Here is a 17,314-nt window from a genome sequence, read left to right on the forward strand (position 1 = left end):
CTGCCTTTCAGGGGGGATAATGGAAGTGGCCACCTTCTCCATTGTCTGAGCCATTATTTCAACTGATGCTGACTGTTGGGTTGCCATACTGTACATGGAGTTTTCCCATACAGTATTGCCTGGTGGCGCACGGCCACCGCCTCGGCAGGCACCACACCTGTTTGGGGCAAGGCGATCTGCAATTTGCTGTGCTGGCACTGCCTGAGGCTGCAGGACTGCATTCCCTCTCTGATCTGCGGGCCCAGGAACAGGATCAGAAGTTGTGGAGTGTGACCCTGCCTCCGTAACCACCAAAGGCGGACCTACCAACACTGACATCCCGATAGAGGGTTCTACCCCTGGTGCAGGTGGGTTGGACAGAACAGAATCGCTGCCAGAAGCACTCACCTGTGACAGCACATAAGTCTCATCCTCCGATTCAGCACCTGAATAGAGGTCTGGGGTGGTGCACCCATAGACACCTCTGGACAGTATGGTCTGCAGTAACAAAGGGTTTTCACCCACAACCACACTACGTCCTCCACTGGTGCTCGGTCGTGGCTGAGATCCCTCCTGGGTCTGCACCATCTCCTCAACCTCACCAGCATCAAGTGCGTCATCACCTGCAAAAACATGAAATACAACAAATGGAAACAGGCATGAGCACCATAGCACACACATAGGCCTGACAAGACAGAGATCCTGTACATGATTTACACATGTCCCACATGACTATAACCCTGGCATGCATGCACTGTCAAAGAGTTGGAAGGGGAGGCAAAAAGCAGACACTGAGGACACCAAGATGGAAAAGCAACACACTTGCTGCATAGTGGGTAGCACTGGCATCACACATTAGCCTGTGAGTGGCATGTCCAATACACATACATGACACATGCCAGCACACAGATGGCATGTAGCATAGCCATGGTACATTAGACAACTACAGCGATATGTCAGTGAATGAATACTGTCACCCATCCATGTGAGATGGACATGATGAGATGAAAAATCCAAATAGTGTGGCAAAATATGCATGTGCCACACACTGCAACACATCCAGTGCACAATAATACAGTGATTGTATGCAGATGTACACATCATTGGTTGGTCACTTTAACATGACAAGAAACAACTATCATGTTCCACATGCAAACAGGCCCTAAAAATAAATGTGAGCAGGCCAATACTCTATCGGCCTGAATGGTCTAATCATTCACATAACCAGGTAACAAATGTGGCCCAATGTGTGGTGTAATCAATGACAGAAGCATGTCACATATGTGGCATTAGGGCTGAAAAATGCGTTGTAAAAATGGGAGAATTGAAACAATCAGCCTGAATGAACACTGAAATAATCTGAACAATGTTGTTGCCAGATGACAGTTCAAGGGCAACTGCAGTAATGTGGTGCTAATTGGCTACTGTGGGCAGAAGGGATACTGTCATACCCAAATCCAAGGCACGTGAATGTATTGGAGGAAGCACATGGGTGACCCATACCACTCTGGAGTACACACCCTCGCCTGGCACTCAATCAGAACCCGTCACCCAAACAACATACACATGGATTACACACACATGCATGGGCACTCACCGGACAATGCGTCGTAATCAGGTAGGTCTCCCACGCCTTGGATCTGTTCCTCTGTGACAAAGGTTCCAGCAACAGACTCATGTTCAGTGAGTTGGTTGTCCTCTGGTGGAGACCCACCGCCAGTCACCAGAGTAGAGGCATGATTTGAGGCCAGCTTGTTCTTTGCTCTGCGTTTCAGGTCATTCCACCGCTTATAGCAATCATCAGCTGTGCGCTTCACAAATCCAATGGCACTAATGTGGTCCGCGATGGTCTGCCAGTGTGCCCTACGTTGACCAGGTGTGGTCTTGTACCCTGCAGTCACCACCATTTTGCGGCTATGTGTCGACACATAGGCCACAAGTGCATCAAGTTCGGCGTCATTAAAGCTAGGCTTCCTTGACGTGCCGGAGTGTGTAGCCGTGTCTGGGGTCTCAGTCTGTAGTGCCAGAGGACCCTTCTTCTTCTTTTTCAAAGGTGGTGCGGATCCTGAATGGCTTACGCCACTCTGGTCAGTAGGGGCAGAAGCGCCGGTGGACTGTGTACTAGGAGTGTGCGAAGGCACAATGACCATAGGTCTTGGTGCAGGCATTGGCTGCAGGGTGATGTTGGCAGGGGCAATGTCGGTTTGATGGACCTGGACCGACACTGTCCTGGCTGGGAAACTCAGAGCTGGGGTGGATAGAGCTGCAGCTGCCCCTGCAGCCTCCCCACCTGCCTACTTGCGGCAGCAGATGACATTGCTGCCCCAGATCCACGTGGCCTGGTGACACCAACTTGCACCGCCACACGTGGCCTAGACTTGCTGACCTGGAAATCAGCCTGGGAGTCTTCCTGTGCCGGTTTAGGTGCCACAATGGGCCAGTCCAACAAGGGCTGATCTGGGATGGTGTCAGCTACGTTTCCCACAACCATGGGAGTGTGGGGCATGGGTGTCCCTGATTGGTCCTCCACACATGGGGGTCTAGGGGCACCCTGCAAAACCTGTCTACGTCCCCTACCGCGCCCACCACACCCACCTTTTGAAGGTTGGCCACCTTTGCCTCCCTTACCGCTTGGTCGCCTCCCAACCATGGCACTGATGTTGTTGTGCGTATGGGAGTAGCAGTAAACTATTGTCCTGGGCAATTGGGGGTGAAAGGTGTAGGGTACTAGATGGAATGTGTACCCTAGTGCTCTAGAAAGGCTCTCTGTGACCCCTGGGGGAAGATGATGGGTCACGCACCACAAAAAAAAAATGAACGTGCACGCAACCCCTCGTAGACCACTTGCGTGGAAAAATGAACCCGCACTACGCTGTGGTACCCAGAAACACAAAAATAAGCGTATGTGTAATACACGCAGCCTACAATGACCTCTGAAGGAGTATGCGACACACGGGGCAAGCACAGTTGGTAAATATGTGCGCGACTCACCGTATGCCTGGAAAAAGAATGTGAAAAAGACGCACGTATGTGCGTTGGCAACACCCCCGCCAAAAGAAGAATTGGATGCTGTCTGAGGAAACAGGACAAAAGAAGAAGTGAACGCTGTTTGAGGAAACAGGCACAACAAAAAAATTGAACGCTGTCAGAGGTAACAGGGAGTACGAACTTGAAACGCTGTGAAGTAATCGCGTGTGATCTGACAAGAATTACAGAATTCACCCACTCGCTCTCCACGAAAAGCACGTACAAGTAAATGGCGTCCTACACGTACCTTTTAAACCGGCCCACACGTACAACGTCACATACGCGTGTACGCGCTAAGGCCCTTTCCTCCAATTACACGAACTGACACTCGGACGTGCAGTTTTTGCATGTGTACGATGAACATGCACCCGTGTTGAGGGATACGCCCTTGCACGTCACGTCACAGACGCGCTTAAACGCTAAAGGGCCTTTGGTCCAATGAATTTGCGTATGTGCGGTGTATCCACGTGCTGATTCACTATGCACCCGTCACGAGGGAAACACCCGTGCGCATAACATCACAGACGCTCTTACGCGCTAAGGCCCTTTCCTCGAATTACATGCTGACGTGCAATTTTTTCACATGCCAAATCACTCTGTATCAAGCTGGCCACGCGACAACACACGGAAGACCACGCTCCTGCCCAGAAGGCCGAATTACTGCCCCCCAAGAGCCCCGAGCACGCTCCCACCTGCCATCTGCTGCTGCCTGCCTGCCTGCTGCCCACATGCCCTGCTATTTGCTGCCTGCACGTCAGCCAGGGGTGAAGTTGCTGTGACCACCCCTGCTGGAACTGAAGACTCCCGAATGGGATACCATCGCTCCACAGCCCAGCCCCAGGACCCAGTTGCCCACCCACACCTGCCTCTGGGGTTGCCATGTCGGGCACAACATCATCTGGCACCACTGGCAACCCCCAGCCAGAGAGGCAGAGGGCCACCAGCTTCAGTGCCAGGGAAGTTGGTGTCCTGGTGGAGCAAGTCCTGAGGCAGTATGATGCCCTCTTTGGAAGTTTGCGCGCCGACCATGAAGGACGGACCAGGATCTGGATGGACATCGTGACTGCCATCAACGAGGAGGGGTGGCAGTCCACGACATCAAACATGTCAAGAAGCGCTGGGAAGACTTCAGGTCCAGTACCCTCGACAAGGCCCAGTGCCTCTTGAAGGCAGCGGATGCCAAGGGGTGCCGGGGGCCACCTGTCCGACCACCAAATGAGGGTCCTGGAACGCATAAGCCCAGCGCTCCACGTCCAGGTCCATGAGAGGCAGACCCTAGCGGGGAGTCGAGCGGTAGGTGTACATGCATACTGGTTGGAAGCTGTGCGTGTCGTGTTGTGCCAGTAGTGTGCAGGTTGCACATGTGTTTCTGTAGGGCCATGTATGGATGTGTATGTACAGGGGCGTGAGGTTGACACATGCAAGTCCTCTCATGTGTGAGACACATGGATGGTGTATGTGTGGGTAAGCATGCAGGCCAAATGCAGATGTGGGAGCACACATGTTTGAAGTACTGTGTATGTACGGTGGCATGGTTGTGGTGTCACACATGGATGCTGGTTCCAGCTGCATGTATCTGCACTGTGTACATGTGCATGTGTGTGTATTTGACAAGTGTGCAACTGTGATGCAACATGGATGCATGTGGCACTGACATATAGAAGGCTGAATGAAAGATGTGACATGGATGGCGATCTCATCACTCTGACAGTTGGTGGACATTGAGAGTGTGTTGGTGTGTGTGCATGTGTTGTGTACTCCCCGTGTTTCATGTGACGTCAGGCTCACCTTCGGATGCAGATGCTGTTGTATGTGTATGGATGGTGCTGCCTGGTGCAATATTGCTGTGGAATTGCTCATGTGTGTCAGTAGAAATGACATGTGTGTTAGGGAGTGTGATGCCATGTCTGAAGTTCAACACTGCCACTCATTTGCAACTGTCATGTGTGTATCAGTCCATTGTACAGTGCCCTGATGCCTGTGTTCTATCTCTCCCTGTCTGCAGCATCAACTGATGAAGAGGGCGGAGAGGGTGCTGTGGAGCAAAGCGGCAGGGATCGTACCACCAGCCGGAGACGCAAGGCCCGGCTCCCCTCCCAGATTGTCATCTCTTCGGGGAGTGAGGAGTCTGGTGCCGCGTCCCAGGCCGCAGCTGCCGAGGGTAGGTCCAAGAGGCGGAGGTTGGAGATGGACTCCTCGGCAGCAGAAGAGGCAGCTGAGACCCCACAGTGTCCGACGGAGGAAGATGGCATGGAGTCATCCAGGTTGGTGGGGAGTTTGGAGGAGGAGGAGTCCGTGGAAGGGACACACACAGGGTCTGGAGGTGGGGATTCCACTGGTGCCAGTGGTGCAGTGCAGGGGCAGGGACAGGAGGCAGCACAGGCCACCGCAGAGGTGCCTGTGTGTAATCCTGTCCCTGATCCTGTGACTGCATCATCCGGCACCAGCAGGGATGCCTACGTCCAGACCCGTTTTCAGGGAGGGGGTGGGCGCACAACAACTGGCCTTCCTCTCCCTGCGGACATGGCTATCCGGGACCGGGTTGAGCCTGTCCTTGCTGGGATGGCGTTGCGTCAACGGGGCATGCGAGGTGACCTGCAGTTTTTTCGTGAAGATACTGCACGTCATCTCGGATGCCTCTTTGACCGCGATGACCTACTGGGACGGGTCACCAGTGCTGGATTCCTCTGTGTGCTGGACCTTCTTGTGACCCCCTCCTCACCTGAACCCCCTACGCACCAGTCATCCTCCATGCCATCTTCCCACCCATGTATCACCTAGGTACCCTGTGGAGCTGCCTCTGACCCAACGGCCAGGCTGGTGGAGGACACATCCCTGCCACAGTCGGGAGTCGGACGTCCAGCAGGGGTGGCCACCACGACAACTGCACCCCAGCCGGAGGAGGACGTGCAGGCAGCAAGAGCCAGGGCGCAGGCACTGGCACAGCAGCAGCAGCAACATGGTGGGAGCAATGATGGCTTGGGGCCTTCAACATCGGAGGGGCAGGCATCGGCCAGAGGGCAGGAGGACCCATGATTGCAAGTGTCTTCCGTGTGGCAGCGGTTGGGCCACGCCATAGATGCAAAGCGGCAGCGGGCGGAAGAGGCACGGCTCACAATGGTCAGGGCGGAGAACTCCATGCGGAGGGCACTGAGGCGGGCCGAGTGCCTCGAGGCAATTCGCAGGGAATTGGAGGGCAACATGTCATCGTCTCTGCGAACCCTCGGGCCATGGAAGAGGACCGCCTCCAGGACATTGAGCGGAGTTCGATGATGCCCTGGCCCGGGACATCAAAAAGTGAGCCGTCGGACTAGCCCACTGCCATTGTAAATAGTTAGTTAGTTAGTTAGTTAGTGTTAGGTTTCATTTTTGTTTTCATTTTTTTTGGGGCGCTTGGACAATACCCCACATTTTTGTATATATTTCTTCATTAGTTAGTGTATTTTTGTAGGTTTCATTTGGACAGTTGGGCTCATGGACCCAGGATTTCATCCTTGTAAATAGTTGGATTGTCGGCATTTTCTTTTTTGATTTTTCCATGGAGCAATGGATTTTACTTTTCCTTAAGTACATTGTTTGGTCTTTGAATTTCTTTCACCACATGTTTTGTTCAATACATTTTTTCCTGTACTTTAATGTGTGGTATTCTCTCATTGGTGTCATGCATGTCACGATGTGGGTTTTCACATTCACTGGCACCCATTGTGTGTGTGTGTGACGGAAATGTGTTGATGTACATACATGCCATTTGGGTTGTTTCATGAAATGGGCATTTCAATGTGGGGTGTATGTTATGCTTGGTTGGTTATTTGGGGAGGGGTGGCGTGCCGTGGGATTTTGGTGGCCATGAGGGCCATGATTGTGGGTCATGCTGACATGTTGGGGGGGACATGAGTGGGGGCCTGCTGGCAGGTGCCCCTCACTGCTGGGGGGTCGGGGTGCAGGGGGACATGAGTGGGGGCCGGCTGGCAGGTGCTCCTCACTGCTGGGTTGTGGGGGTGCAGGGGGACATGAGTGGTTGCCTGCTGGCAGGTGCCCCTCACTGCTGGGGGGTGGGGGTGCAGGCGGACATGAGTTGGGGCCTGCTGGCAGGTGCCCCTCGCTGCTGGGGGGTGGGGGTGCAGGGGGATATGAGTGGGACATGTGAAACTTCCCGCGCAACCCCTAAAATACACGTACCCCACTCGCACAGGGCCAATCGCATGTGAAACTTCCAGCGCACCCCCGAAATACACATACTCCGCTCGCACAGGGCCAATCGCGTGTGAAACTTCCCACGCACCCCCGAAATACACGTTCTATGCTCGCACAGGGCCAATCACATGTGAAACTCCCCGCGCACCCCCGAAATACACATACCACGCTCGCACAGGGCCAATCGCGTGTGAAACTTCCCGCGCACCCCCGAAATACACGTACTACTCTCGCACAGGGCTAATCGTGTGTGAAACTTCCCGCGCACCCCTGAAATACACGTACCATGCTTGCACAGGGCCAATCGCGTGTGAAACTCCCCGCGAACCCCAGTAATACACGTACCCCACTCGCACAGGGCCAATCGCGCGTGAAACTCCCTGCGCACCCCTGAAATACACGTACCACGCTCGCGCAGGGCCAATCGCGTGTGAAACTCCCCGCAAACCCCAGTAATACACGTACCACCCTATCACAGGGCCAATCACGTGTGAAACTCCCCGCGCCGAGGTGTACATGTATTTGGAGGGGTGCGCGGGGAGTTTTACAGGCGTTTTCGTGGTTGGGGGGCTGTATGCTGGTCCAATGGCCTGTGCGCCATGTTCGGGATTTGTGTGCTGTGCATGGCGCATGGGTAGGGGTTGGGGGCGTAACTGGCACTGCTACAGGGTCGCTGCACCACTCTGCGCCACGGCTGGTTTTGGATGTTGAAATCCATGAATACGCTGTGCGCGGAAATGGATTTTAGCACACGTGGCTGGCGCAGACTGTTGCACGCGCACACTGTGATCCAGCCGCATGCGCCACTTTTGCGCTGGATTCTATGAATTACCCCGATAGGGTTCAGCAGTCACATGTAATAGTAACGCATTCAGCCCCTCCACAGCACAGCTATTAAGAGGATATAGTATGGACATCTGCCAGTTTATTTTGAGTGCTGACACAAGGCTAAATTCCTGAAATATCTGAGCATCTATGGAGCAGTGACCACTGGTTCCCTATCAAATGGCAACAATGACACCACACATTAAAAACCCTGCAACTGGCAACCCGCTGTCTTCTAAGGTAATTCTCAACCTGCATGCAAGGGTTTCAGCTATCAGCGCAAATATCAATGGCAACGACGGACACCCTTGCCTGGTGCCCATACTAATCTGAAAGGATTCAGAAATATAGTCCTTAGCCTTGACCCTAACCAATGGATTATTATATAACAAATGTAGCCATTTGCTGGGGGACCACCTCTGTCTCCTCTGGATGTTGCTCTTCTGTTGTCCCCCGTACTACCACCTGTATCCTCTAATTGTCTGTCTTTGGAAAACCTCACACCTCTGATGCACCCTCTTCCTGCTGATTTACCACCATCTCCTCTCCAACCCTAATGCTGGCATTCCCAGCAGTACAGATTAACACAATAGAGAGCCTTTTATCTGAGTAAGCAGGGTACTCCCTGATAGTAAAGTATGAACACAAAGAAGGGCTGGCACACCTAATGGAAGTGCACTGCAACGCACTTCACATTCATTCAAAGTTGAAGAGGAGGTCACCTACATATCCATGCATTAAAAAGACACAAGGATAGGGTGATGGTCTCACTAAATCTACCTATCAGTTATGCTAATTCTAGGCTGCTCTGGTATGCCTCCTATCTAAAAGTGGATAGAAATAGAAGCAGAAAGAATACATTGTTTTGTAGGTTTTTCATGAGCCACTCATGGGCATTTGACAAGAATGACTGATCCTTATTTTCTTGTTCTTACCTCCTCTTCAACTACTTCCTGTCATTCATACTTAAACTGAGATTAAGGCAAAGTGCGTCTGTCTATTTGTAGTGAAGCTTAAATTATTAACCCATAGACAGGATGGACTTATCCCCAAAATATCAGATATAACACATCATTTTCAATATAAAAATAGTCTTTTTTATAGGTACGAAGACACTCTGGTGACCATGAGGCTATAAGGAAAGGAGGGCTGGAGGGTGGATTAGGTTAGTTAGGCGGGTTTGATGGAATTGATATGCTGTGTACCTTGACTTGCAAGCCATTGAATACATCACCTCTGTTTGCCATCTTCAAAATTAAGGAGTGAAACTGATTTCTTCCACACTAGATGGACTGGAGTAAGCAATTCTGCCTGTGTGTTCCCTTGTTTTCAGCAGAATTACTGCATAAATACACAACTATTCAGATGGGTTATAATGTCATCAGGGCTTACCTTGAGATTTGACGGCTGTTCCCTTTCCTGTACCATTGGTGTACTTCCACATTTCTTCTTCATGTTGCTTTGCCATCTTTGAGTTTGCCCCGCCCTGCCACCATTCAAAAGGCCATATTAAAAAGTATAGGGCCACCCCTCCAGCCCCTTTGTGCTGCTACCTACCATTTTAGCATAATAAATATACACCTGTTTGTTTATGCAGTGGACCACCACTACAGTAAGTCTGCTTTATTCAGATTAGATTAGAATAGTAAAAGCTGTGAAAAATGGTCAACCATCCTGCTTCTTTTTCAGAGTTTGTGTGTACCCCTGTGGAAAGCAAGTCAACCTCAACTGACAACAGAATGGGTAAATGCACAAACTTATTGATTATCTCGGTGTGTTGGGACAGAAAAGAAAGCTGTACACTGATCCACAACTGTAGAATGAATGGGCGGTAGGCACGATAGAATTGCCACTGGATTGGGAACTAAGGAAAAAGAATGTACTACACCAGCATTTGCTGCTCTTACATCTCACACACATCTACGACCCGACAGCAAGGTTTCTTTGTGGGTAAGATTGGGTTATTGCATGGGTTTATGTTGGCACAAGTGTTTCCTGGTCTCACAGCAAATGTATCACTATGGAAATTCCTGCCTCTGCTTCAGGTTTCAAAGGATATTGGGTGGTTTGGGGAAACAGCTCTGCAGTGTCTACCTCAAGCGGTCTGATTTTGTCTTACAAATTTAATTTTTTCTGGTTTGCATGATGCAACAACTATTCTAAATACGCCTGCCCACGTATCTCTTCATTTTTCCATTTCCCTTCATACTTCTCTTCTTAAGACTAACCCATTAATTCACTCTCATGTTCATTGAGGATTACCTAAAAATGCTCTCTCCAGAGTTTAATATTTAGTACATCACAGCTTAAACAATAGGTCTGGTCCTAAAACATTTACTGGTGACAAGAGATTCAACAGAAATGAATGCTTAGCTGGAATTGGACCAATTTATATTGTAAACGGTTGGGCTATTGAGTGAATAACTGGATTGTTTGAGGTTCTTACAGCTCGCACTGTTTCTAAAGACAATGGGGTTCTTATACCATCCATACTCCCAATCACAGAATGGTGTGCCCCTTTGTCAATCAGGCCTAGCATGTTGATCCCACACATTTTGCACTGTGCAAGGGGTAACTCCTGATTAACAGGTATCAAAGTTTGCACAATGAGGTCAGCTTTCCGCTGGAATTCCTAACCAATGATTTGTTGTTTGTTTTGTACATGAAAGGGTTTCGCGATAAGGTTTGGAATTGGAGGGACTGAGGGAGCACTGCCCCCCACCAACCACGTTAGCAAACACTGGTTTCCCCCACCCTATATGTTGCTGCAGAGTTTGCCCCTGGAACACCAATCAACTTATACTTGTTAGTCACCTTCTATTGCTCCTGACAAGAAATACAATGATTCACCACAGAAACAGGTTCTGCGCAGGTCTCAGTTGTCACCCCACGCAAATTGCTTTGAGTTGGCCTTAATCCTTGGGTAGCACACCCTGTACAAATGAACCCACCATGTCACACTGGGCCATTTCCACTGGCTTGTTTATAGCAGAATGCTGCATGAACACAATCTGCAATCAATCTAAATAGTGTGCTAGACTCTCGTCGCTCTTCTGCTTACAATTACTGATTTTCCCCCAAACGGACCACCATGGGCATCCTATAGCAATCGTCTGTATCAAACTATATCCCGTACCAATTGAAATCCATACCCCATGTCTCTATTAGGCCAGTTACTCGCTCAAGTCAAATGGTGGTATGTATTCACAGGCATACTCACTCTCATTAGCTTCACAGTTCACAACTCCTCAGTAAGCTTCTATGGTTCATCTGTTACATTAGGAAATTCCTTATGCACATTCCTCTAATCACAACGTGTCCTTGGGGCATGAATCGTTACCAGGTTACCATCTCTATGAGCATTCACTCCTGGTAACTCAGTGGAGTTTGCAACTGCACAGTTCCTTCACTGTAAATTGCACCTGCACAGGCATTGGCTGGGTTTATTGTGGATGTGCCTGATTCATGCCTGGCTTAAGATTGAGTTTGTGCAATTGCGCCAGCAGCATTCTGGGATTGTGCTTGCTGAGAGCTTTGGTTTTGAGCTTGCATCATTGCTCGTGGTTGTGTTGGCGCAGTGCTGCATCGCCTCCCACTTACCAAAGTCTTTCCTTATCTTTATCCTCTTATTTCTTTGCTATCGCTGCCCTTTGAGAGTACAGTTGTGTTGTCGGAGCTGGAGAATAAGACCTCACTCCTTTGTGCTGTGCCTTTCTCTGTTTCTGTTTTTTGTCTCATTTATTTGTCAGTCTTGCATTAGGATATTTTTTTAAACCCCTAATCCTTGATTCACCAACTCTAACTCTCCTAGACCTTTTTGTAATCCAGGTTACAAAAGCGTCCCGTTCCTGGGGATTTATATATGTTCCTTTATCCTTTAGAGTGTGTCTAAAATGCCATGCAATAATCGGAATGGGAATGAAGTAAACACGCAATAATAGGAAGAGTCTGCATGATTTAGAGTCACGTGAACCCTTTAGTTATTCCCCATTCTTGAGTCCTATGGGACTCTATTGGGGAAATGTGGTAATACCTACAATAAAGATCCAGCAATGATCAGCAATGCTTTTGTGTGGAGATCATTAGCTTCCAAAAAGTAGTTTCTCAACCCATAATAGCGTGATGTGGTAAATCATGCTATATTTGGAAATACTATATGTTTTCTCATTAACCTCCAAATTCCTTGTACGGCCCATAGTGCTATATTAGATAATTCAATAATAATGTTCATCATCTAATTAAACATACGGGCCTCAGAAGCAATCAAGCTAAGCTGTGTTAGCCTTGCCAGAAGTTGAATCTGCTTTATGATGTTTGATAACTTGATGTCTGCAGCAAATAGGTAACTCACTGGGCTAATGGAGAAACCAAAAAGTGCTTTGCATGTTTTCACTCTGGAGTGTATAGCTTTTATCATCAACCCTTACTCATGCTGCAGCTGTAGAATTAGACATACCATTATTTAAGCAGTATTGGCCACAGGCTGTAGCAGGACTGGTTCGGAAGGTCCTCGGTAGCCCGATTTATGGGCCCGACTAAAGTGAGGTCCCATAAGGAGGGCCAAGAGCTCTTACAAACAGTATGGCCCAGAGTTCTGGACAATACTACATTTAGCACTCAACCATCAGTTTGTTAAATGGTGGTAGAACAAAAAGGAAACTGCAAGTCAGACATCTCAACATGGCTGCATATGAGTGGATTAGAGGCAGCATGGGGTCAGCAGTCTGTAGTTTCTTTCAAAGTGTGTGGCTGGCATCATGATTAGGGTGGCCCATGCAAGCTTAGGAAGTGAGTGAGGAGGCGGCAACAGTAGAGATGGGATCAGGTGTAAGTAAGCAGGGGAACGGTACAGCAGGGAAAGTACACATGAAGAGCATCAGCACCCAGCTTGACACCAACTGGGTCTATGTCTTCACTGGTGATTATTATCCAGAAGCCTTGTGCACTGACTGGGACCCACGATTGCAGGATTCCATTCTGGGTGTTACTTTATGTCGAACATTACTATCCGAAAATTACTCTAAACATGTATGCATGTGAACTGTTGCAGATTCAACGTAAAGACAATTAACATATCCTTATAATGACTGTTTGCTTTTTAGTTTTAGATTCCATGTTCGGACCATTACCTCCAAAGTCACTGATAAAGGCCCATCTCCTCTTTCCCAAACCTCAAAGCCCACACAGAAAAGGCACCTTCTGCAGTACGCAGCTTCCCTTAGGGAATAAAGTAAGTATAGTACTATTTGCTCTAAACTATGATTTAAGGAAAAGAAAATCATTAGTTCCATGTTAATGATGCCGGATAGAGATTTGTGTTAAGCTGTTAAACTCTAGGCTCCATGTTATCCTTCTTGGGAGGGACGTCGAAGGATTCTGGGTCCATCAAGTTCCAAAGTGTATGCTTATTATGTTGATTATAAAGCGATGGCTGCGAACTCTCAAAGTGGGAAAAAACCAAAGAACATGTTATCATGCCATGTTCTTTCTGGAGAGGGGCGCCTGCTACCTTTTTTGAAAATATTTTGCAAGGAACTTGGGGGTTGTTTACCCTGAGTTACCTAGGTTACCAAGACGTGGACTCCCTGCTCAATGTGCTCAGAGAGGCACAGCTCCATCTCACTGATGAGGCCCAACAAGGCTGAAACACGTGTATGGGGTTGCTGTTGGTACTCTTGTTCAGAAGGGAATTGCCATAGCATTTTGGTGCTGGACTGCCCATGTGGGCGGGACAAAGACTGATATGCAAATGGTTATTTCCCATCTGTGAAAGGTACAGTGAGCAAAAAGCAAATGACTTTGAACTCTCAAAGTGGGAAAAAAACCACAGAACAGGTTATCATGCCGTGTTCTTTCTAGAGAATGGCGCCTGCTACCTTTTTTGAAAATGTTTTAAATATAACCCTTTTAATTCATCCCCTCTTTGGAATTACTTTAAGACCTACACTACCCCACGTACTTCCTGTTTTATTCTGTCCTCAGACTATACCAGTTAATATTGTCCTGGTCCCAGGGGACCTTGGCATGTGTACCTCCTATGAAGGTCCCATCCAGCTGTGCAGCAAGTTTGGGGTCATAATAATTGATGGGGTCAGCTTTCTACAGAGTGGGCACACCCCTTTAAAGCCTTCCTGACATTCACAGTCCTCAGTGCATACAACTTCCCAAAAAGACTTCTGGGTCTTGGTTAGGCTCTGCACAGGTGCTGTGTTCAGACAGAGGGCCAGGGATCTGTAAAGGCCCAACCCGTCTTAGCATGTGTAATACAAATTAAATATACACGCCCCAACGGGGAATGAGACTAAGAAGACAGGCAGTCTTTCTTTATTAAGAATTGGCATCCAGAGAACTCTGCTGTCCGAGAGCGCTCTGGCAAACAATACACTTACAATTGATTATAAGGGCAGAAAGCATCATAAATGATGTCAGACATGAATGCTGGCTGCAAAGTTCATTATAATTGGACAGAAGCTTGCGTTGTATAGGCGCAAATAGGTGCTGCTCCTCCGTGGTTGGCTGCTGGGTTGGCAGGAGGTTGAGCGTCACCAGGTCCATCTGTCTGTGGCCTGGCGGGGTGAGGGTCAGGTCGCTGTGAGGCAGGGTGGCCGCTAACTAAGCTAACATAATACACTACCATAAAACATGCACTAAACAATAGTCATTACCACTCCTTTGAGCACATCATCATAAACCTATAAATTGTATTCATGTAATCACACCATTACTTATTGGGACTTATATGGGGTACCAGGGCAAGGGTCTTGACCAGTTTGATAACATTAACTGCGGGGTGGGTCTGCACTTATCAAAGAGGCTGAGGGCAAGTTGACGTTTGTTAGTTACAAAGAGCAATCTACAGTGACAGAGGTCTGATTTTAGCTAAGGGCACACTGGGGTGGGCTTCATGACAGGGCCACATATCTGGTACATCAAGACAATACCTTGCAGGAACACAGGGTAAGACTGGCAGTAATTTTCCAACAGCGAGGGTGAGAGGGCACAGGTAGGTTAATGGAGATGGATGAGCTACAAGGCCTGGCTCAAGCCGGTTCACACACGGGACAGTGATCTCAGAGGAAGAGCGAGATGTTACATTTGTTGTTGTTGCAATTGCCTCCGGCTTGAGCATGAGAATGGAGCTGCGAAGCTTTCAGACACAGTAAGAAAGGGTGGGGGCTATGTGCGCGATACGTGTGGCCCTGCACAGGGGAGAAAAGCCTCATTGTATTATCGCAGTGAGGCCTAGTCCAAAAAAGATGGAGTCGAGGGTGTACAAAATGGATGCAAAGTGTCTCTCGCAACAGCCCCATCTACGCCAATGCCAGCATAAGGCTGATGTTAACATAAGGGCAATGGAGGCGTCCCCCACCATTGGAAGAGCAAGTGGTCGAGGCTGTACTGAATGTATGGCGGGGGGCCCAAATGACCCCTCACTCCCACACATATCTATGAAGCTAAACCCTTTTACTATGGATTTGGGTGATAAAATTGCAGCTGAAATGTTCAAGGAAGAAAAGACAGAAAGTTATTTTCCCGAAAAGAACTTTTGGTTTTCTCTCCCCTGAAAATGTCAGACTATGCCCTTGCCTCCCACCCCCTTACTCACCTGTGGGTGGCACACCTCCCTGTATGCCACCGTCTCCAGCATCCCTCTGCGACGCCGGTTCCCTTCACTTGTGTGTATGGGAACCGGAGCTGCACGGTCCGCTTTTCTTTTTCTTTTTTTAAAAATACTTTATTGAGTCGAGAGCAAGGAACACCCCTGCAACCTTACTCACATCACAGTGAAGAATGGTGCGGGGGACACCCCCGCAGCCCACACTGCCCTTCTTCACTGTAATGTTTTGTATGGCATATTTTTTTTCATTTTTTAGCTATGCGAGATTTTCATAGTTTTTGGCTTGTGCCACCCACAATGAAGTCAGTTTGTTCACCCATCAAGCGTCGTACCCATCCATATACTTCAATGGCTACCACTTGCCAAAAACAAAATTCCGTGCTTCCACCCACACTGGTGACCCAAAAGGTTGAGAGGTATGATTTTACTTAGGTTCGTACTGCAACAATGGAGCATAGCAAGCATGAAAGACCATGGCACCACATTGATTCTTCCACATGGGTGCAAGAAAGGAGACAAACGCATAGAAGTAATTTAAAGCATCACTAGCACTTTATGTCCCAACCTCAAATGTTCTGGACCCCCTATGTTTCCATTCAACAGTTAATAGGCATGACAGTGGAAATGTGGTATTGGTGCTGATCCCCCCCTCCCCTTAGGCCATCCAGCTGGAGAAATGGTACAATGTCTGACTAGGACACAAATGCAGACAGATCAAGGGGAAGACAATAATTCTGCAAGGACAGTTTAAAAAAAAAGATATATTTGGGGAAATTGCGTCTCATATACATATAACCTTCGGTATACCTTTAGACCATAAGTGATCCACATTAGGATGAACATTGTACACTATTACTAGCCTGTGGTGCCATGTCTTTAGTTAATGATGTTCACCATATAATCCTGGGAGGATTGTGGGAACCTGAAAACACAGTAGTTCCCAAAGTCCTTAAAAAGATGTATAAACCAATGGCCTTTTCTTTAAGTTGCCTTCCTCCCACAAGATTGATTAATTGCTTCAAGGTTTTACAGTTGGTAGCTTCTAAAAATGTAGAGTGCGTCCTATAAACCATAAAAATATTCCCTTGCACCCTTTGCGCTTTCGTGCACCGGTCTACTCATGTATGCTTTTAGGAGATACTTCACTTCTCTCGACCTCAGAGTCTCCCTTTACAGACCTGCACTTCAGTCGCAGTGAAGGCAGTGCCGGACCTGGTGGATCTTCGGGAACTCGGTGTCGATGGACCTCCTCATACTAGAGCTCTTTGTACTAGCCAAGGGACGATGTCCTGTACTCCTGCGGGAGCACCGCTGGAATTCCCAGACCTCGGTCGAAAGACTGAGATATCTTGCGGTGGCCTCCAAAAATGGGTCGGGTCGCCTCAAAAAACTCACCAAAATATTACAAAAGTAGAAAAAAAGGAGAGCAAATTCAAACAAATTGCGGAATATAACTGTGTGAAAGGCACTTTCAAAGAAACGCCCCTAAATTTAGAACTTTTATACAATGCAAAGTCATTTGTATTTGTGGTGATGCAACATGAATAAATCTCCCCACACAAAGCTAGTTGGCGTTCGCACTTTGAACCCTTATAGAAAAGCATACATTATGTTCAATAATTGGGTCCCCAAACTTTCCTGCACTGCCCTAAATTACAATATGTGATGTCA

The 17,314-nt window shown here is 48.4% G+C and overlaps 1 protein-coding gene across 4 annotated transcripts in view; it reads left to right on the forward strand.

Moving 5' to 3' along the window:
* Nucleotides 1-17,314, forward strand: part of LOC138481676 (uncharacterized) — a 371,678-nt gene that overhangs the window by 339,159 nt on the left and 15,205 nt on the right. For 2 of the 4 annotated variants that reach the window (XM_069613825.1, XM_069613824.1), the window contains exons 3-4: nt 9,715-9,768; nt 13,128-13,255. In XM_069613825.1, the coding sequence (XP_069469926.1) occupies nt 9,715-9,768; nt 13,128-13,255 (182 nt within the window). The remainder of the gene's footprint in view (nt 1-9,714; nt 9,769-13,127; nt 13,256-17,314) is intronic. The other 2 variants (XM_069613827.1, XM_069613826.1) reach the window with 1 other exon arrangement.

This window comes from Ambystoma mexicanum, chromosome 5p (assembly GCF_040938575.1).
Source record: "Ambystoma mexicanum isolate Mex_15411 chromosome 5p, UKY_AmexF1_1, whole genome shotgun sequence".
Classification (NCBI taxonomy): Eukaryota; Metazoa; Chordata; class Amphibia; order Caudata; family Ambystomatidae; genus Ambystoma; species Ambystoma mexicanum.